General features: G+C 22.7%; 1 protein-coding gene across 5 annotated transcripts in view; it reads right to left on the reverse strand.

Moving 5' to 3' along the window:
* The window catches only part of LOC129976401 (neogenin-like), a 60,973-nt gene extending 55,250 nt beyond the window's left edge, over positions 1-5,723 (reverse strand). For all 5 annotated transcript variants that reach the window (XM_056089977.1, XM_056089954.1, XM_056089970.1 and 2 more), the window contains exon 1: positions 5,453-5,723. In XM_056089977.1, coding sequence (XP_055945952.1) covers positions 5,453-5,567 — 115 coding nt within the window. In that variant the 5' untranslated portion in view covers positions 5,568-5,723. The remainder of the gene's footprint in view (positions 1-5,452) is intronic.
* Between the last annotated feature and the right edge of the window lie 277 nt (positions 5,724-6,000).

A 6,000-nucleotide genomic window follows, 5' to 3' on the forward strand; every position in this document is an offset into this window, starting at 1 on the left:
AAATTAATGCAAACAATAGAATTTTTATTAAAAAAGGAGGGAAAAAAAAAAAGAATCGATCCATGTGTTTCTTAGCAGCATATCTTTATTTGCAGTAGTATCCATTTTATTCAAATTTAACAATTAACATTTTAAAGGATGCATCTTGATAAAAAAGAGAACAATGATCGGACATTTTAACTAATTAAATGCAATACTAAAACTTTTAAAGAGCACAATGGATTTTTTTTTCCACTTAGCTACTTGTATTTTTTTTTTTTTTTCTTTCTTTTTCTTTATTACAGTTAGAAAGAGACCAATAGTGTGCATCATTTGGGAGATATTATAGTTCTTAGAACCAAGGTTAATGCAACAATAAAATTATTTTATTAACATTATAGCATCTAGGAAACGAAATATATTTTCGATTTCCCTCAAACTATTAATAAAAACTACAAACTAAATAAAATTAGAAATATGTAGTTTTATTGAAATGCGCAGTTCCGTAAATCCATAAAAAAATAATTTATATCAAGTGGCATTATGATAGACAGATGGTTCGATAACAGACAGTGAAATGCATTAGACAATGTAAATAAATAAAAATTAAAAAATTCGATTAGCAGATGTGTATTATTTACTTTGGCTACCGAGGGTTTTTGTACTCGATTCAACGAAGCCATAACAGCAGTTCAGTCAATAATTAAAAGCAGGTCCATCTACAGTTACTTATTTTATTTATCTAAATCAGTGATATTTAAATGCAATTTTAAGAAAATTCTTTACAAGATTTAAATCTTTATTATAAATATTAAGAATTAAAGTGAAGTAACCGCATATAAATGAATACAATGATGCAATTTTATATGAAAATCTCTAAAAAAATTATAATTTTTAAAGATAATTCTTCTTTTAAGAAACAGATTCTTTAAACAGCATTCTTCTTTTAATAATGATGAAAATTAATATAATTCATATCTTCTCAAAAAATATAATATATATTTCGATAGATTTAAAAAAAACATTTTCATTCATTTTCAAAAATAAAAAATAATAATAAACACCAAATTTTTGATTAAAAAAAAGAAATAAATTATCTTAAGTGCGATATAAAATACGACGCTTGTACTTCTGTTATATTTAAAAATCTATTTCTGTTGTAGACTGACAACTATTATTTCTGTTAGAATATAATTCAACTGCACTTTTGAAATATAAAGAGAGCAAAACACTAAATTATATGTAAATAAAGAAACTTATTGATGGCTATTTTAAAGGATTCCTGTATAAACTAGAACATAAGCTATTTTGTTGTTAAATAAGTATAAAATTCTTTCTTCAAATTATACATATTTCTGGTAAGCTCAATCCTTCACATTATTTTCAAAAAATACATGTATCCAAAACATTATAACTAATAAAGATAAGCACTAATAAAGATTGAAATAATAATAAGCAAGAAAATTTATTATATATCCTTATTTACTATGAATAATATTTAATTTATATTCAAAAAATAAAAAATAACATAAGTTATTTTTTATCATCAAAATGTTTCAATATTTAATTTATATAAATGAAACACAAAAACTTCTCTAATTTTATTATTCTTGATATAAGTGATGCCAAGATTATTTTATTTAAATCAATTTTTAGAAAATATTTTTTTATTTAAATCAAATTCTTTAAATAAAAAAAATTAGATATTTTTTGTGAAAAAATGAGCGAAAGAAGAGCAAGGAAGGAAATGAACACTATTAAAACTTTAATTTAAATAAGAAATATATTAACTAAATATAAGTAAGACATCTATTAATTCGGTATAATATTAATAAGAAAATATTCAATCCAAAAAAATTATGAGAATTTTTAGGCAAATACATAAAAAAATTATTTTGGCAAAAAAAGTTTTGGCATTTTTTTATGCCATTCTTTATAAATATAAATGTAAACACATTTAAAAAATAAGTTAATAATAAAATCATGCAGAAAAACAAATGAGAATAATATATAAATGTTTTATTTTTCATAATTTAATATAATCAGTTCCTTGTTTTCTCTAAGTTTTCTCTGGCACAAGGTTTTTTGTTTGTTTTAATGATTTGTTCAAAAGCAGATAATATGTATATATAAGAATGTTTTCTTAAGCATTCATTAGGAAAATATTCCCAAACTTTCAGATGTATGACTAAATACTAATGAATTTGTTCACTTTAAAAGCATTTTCAACTGGAAAGTTATATAATCAAAATAACAGGGAATTAGAAGAGTTATTAAAAAAAGTAGATATATGCTTCCATTAAACAATGCTATGGAATATATTAATACTACAGCTTTTTTTAATCATTTCTATAATTCTTCATTAATAAACCAAACTTTAAAAATGTAATATTATTGAAACTTTTTGTATATTTTTTCTAATGCCCCAATTTTTTTGTTTAATATTTTAGCCTGTTAGTACAATAGTACAAACAGTACATATAGTATTAGTATTTTCATATTGAGCAGTAAATATTACACTTAAAATAGGATTTGAAGATGAAAAAAATGCATTCTAATTCTTTTTTTACTAGATTTTTAAAATTTTTATTGTAATTAAGACCATAGTTATAAAAGTATTCGTTTTGTGATTTTAATTTCAATTCTAAACTAATTCTAATTTCTTCTTAATTTCAATTCTAATTTCTATTCTTTAATTCAATTCTTTCAATTCTAACTGCCAGATTATTATAGTTTTTTTTAATGAAGCAAACTTTTGCAAGATTTTCAAAGTGACTCTTGGGAAGAAAAAAAGACACCCTTGCTATAGCACATTTTGTAATTGAATAAAAAACTTTTTTTTTTTTTGTATTGACTGAAATTTAAATCAACGATATTTTTTTTAAGAGTTGCAACCAGCGAAAAATACACAAACTAACTTATTTGAAAAAAAAAAAAATAATAATAGTTTGTTCAATCTGATTGTAATCAGAGACAAATTGTGATTCACAGTATTGATTAATGTTACTATGCATTAAAAAAAATGTATAGTGAACACAAACCATTCTAATGGAAACAAAGAAATATTTTAGGTTATTTTAAAATGTTTTTAATTTTGGGTGTGTGTGTGTTTTGGGGGGGGATGCAACCATAGTAATAAAAACATTATTATAAACTACTTAAGTAAAGTTTAAATGTAATCTTTTCTGCGTGTACATATTTTTTATGCAAAATTTTTTTTGCAATTTATATTTATATAAAGGAGACCACTATTACTAATATCATACCCCCAATAATATATATCAATTAAATACAATAAAATCAATCAATTTATCAAATTAAGTATTGAATGCTTCATTATTGAATAATTATTGCTTCATTCCAACAAAATATGGCATTATATTTTTTAAACATTAAAGTTTTTTTTTAACTTCAAATTGCACGTTTATATGTAAATCTAGACAGATTTAAGTCTTTAATAATGCTGAATTTCAATGGTTTCTTTTAAGCAGTCATAGCAAATAAACAAAACATTAATATGAAATAATCATAATTAGCATAAATAATCAATTGAATTGTTTCATAAAAATGAAGGCATAAACACACTTCCAAAATTTTTGAAAATAACAAAAAATTATTCAAATAAATATGTAAAATAAAGCATGACCAAAACAGATCATGTTCAGAATTTAAAGCAATAAGAGTAACATAGCAAAAGTAGAACAGTTAATCCAAATGCAATAACCCTTTAAAAGATAGATATATATATATATATATATATATATATATATATATATATATATATATATATATAATCTTAAATTTAAAATAGATAAAAGAGAAAAATGATTATTTATTACTTATGAAGTCAAAACATTCTGTTGTAACAATTAAAATAATGGGGGAAGGGAATAGATATAAGATTTTATCACATAAAAGCAATTATTATGTAATTGGGTTTTTTTTTTCATTTACATATAAATTAAATAAATCAGTCTTTATAATCATATTGATGTCCCATTTTGAAGTAGCATGAGGATTGCTTAGACAAATCTGAAATAATTTCATAAAATAAGAAACAATTATGTTCTAGGGTTCCGTTTACACATTTAATATTAAAACTCTAAAATGCAGTTTTTAATTAACTATTGTTTTCATAAATTGAATTAATTATTGCAAGCAATAAGTCATAAAGGTCATTTACTTCATTAAAAAATTACAATATACAATTTAATATATTAGAATATTATATTCAACAATTATTTTTATAATTATTAGCTAATAATTACTACAGTAAAAAATTACAAATAACTAACACGTTTATTGATTAGACAAATAGTCAAGTTAACTTTCTAGATAAAACTATATTTGATACATGCTTACTAAAAGTTAAAAAAATTAATATATAAAAATAGTACATACTGATTTGAATTAATTCATGATAATATTAAATAAAAAAGATAAAATACGTCTTACCATTTAACATTTTTAATATCTTAACTAAATTAAACTGAGCAGGAAATATAAACAAAATTAAGTAAATATTTTCAACTAAAAATTTAATTTTAAAAAATCCAATTTAGCAACTAACTAGAATCAATTTAATTTGTAAACATATCAATAATTCTCAAACAAATGATAATTGTTTAATTATTCCTGTTTCAAATGCTTGTAAAAATTATTTATACAGAACCTCATAAATACAAAACAAATTTCTCCTTTTTAAATAATACATTTCAGAATCATCTTCATACAAAAACAGGAAATTAAAATACGATATTATTAAAAAAAAAAACAGCACAACAGAAGTAAAGAGGCTACAAAGAGAGCATTAGATTTATAAACAAACTAAAATACAATTTAATAATATTAAAATCCATACTTTACTTTTGATTGTTATCAACTATATTTCTAAAAATTAAATATGATGCCCATTTATCAATTATTGTAATGTCACTCTCTTGCTTCAACACTCTTTTTTTATTTTTATGATGATTAGTTGTCATTATACTCAACTTCTGCAGAAACGTGAATCAAATATTTTCACTGATTTCGCTAATATTCAATATTTTGCAATAGGACAAACAGAGAAATATAATATTAATAGACTAAAAGAATGTATGAGAAATTAATATCAATATGAAACAGGGTGAGGTTTTACGTATTTGCAATTATGGGTTGTTTTACAAAGGAGCATTACACATTCAAGAACTCATTAAAATTATAATAAATATTTCAGCATCAAACATATAATATAAAAATATATTCCAAAAGAGTATCTAATTTCTAATCGAATATAATAAGAGACATGTCAACAAATTACTCAGCTTCACATTAATAAAATCGACACCACCATAATAAAAATTTACTAGCTTTATTTAATATGATTAATATATAAAACGTTCCTAGGCGTTTTAAAAGCAGTATGTCTACATAATTTATTTTCAAAAATTTATTCAACGATATCGTATTTGGAATCGAAGATCGAACTTACTTGTAAACAAACCAGCTAAAATCACAATAAATATTATACGAAAGCATGACAGCAGACACGTCTTCAGACTTTTTTCAGTATGCATTATCAAAATCGTGTTAAGCCACACCTTCATCGCCTGTTCTCTAACTTATTGAACAGTAACATAATAAATAAATTTCAGAGCACTCCGGTTGAATTAAATACAATTCCTAACGTAAATAATAATCCACCGTTAGCAACCACATTGTTACCGCCGCTATCTTAACTTCACCGACGCTCTCTGTCAAAGTTGACTTGTTTACATCCTGATTAAATGTTGAATGATTTTACATTGGATCGTGAAATCAGAAATGAACCAATAAGAACACTCCAAAATAGAGATAGAAACTGCTCATAAATATCTATTCCAATTGATTTAACTACCTTAATGTTTAATTGGTATTTCTTAAATTAAGGAAAATTTAACTTAGGCCTAAGTTATTAGTAAAATGAAAACAGCATCATAGCCAGTTTTTCCATCATCAAATTATATTATTTTCTCAATTGAACTAAAGAAGAGAAATCGG

Source organism: Argiope bruennichi, chromosome 1, assembly GCF_947563725.1.
Source record: "Argiope bruennichi chromosome 1, qqArgBrue1.1, whole genome shotgun sequence".
NCBI lineage: Eukaryota > Metazoa > Arthropoda > Arachnida > Araneae > Araneidae > Argiope > Argiope bruennichi.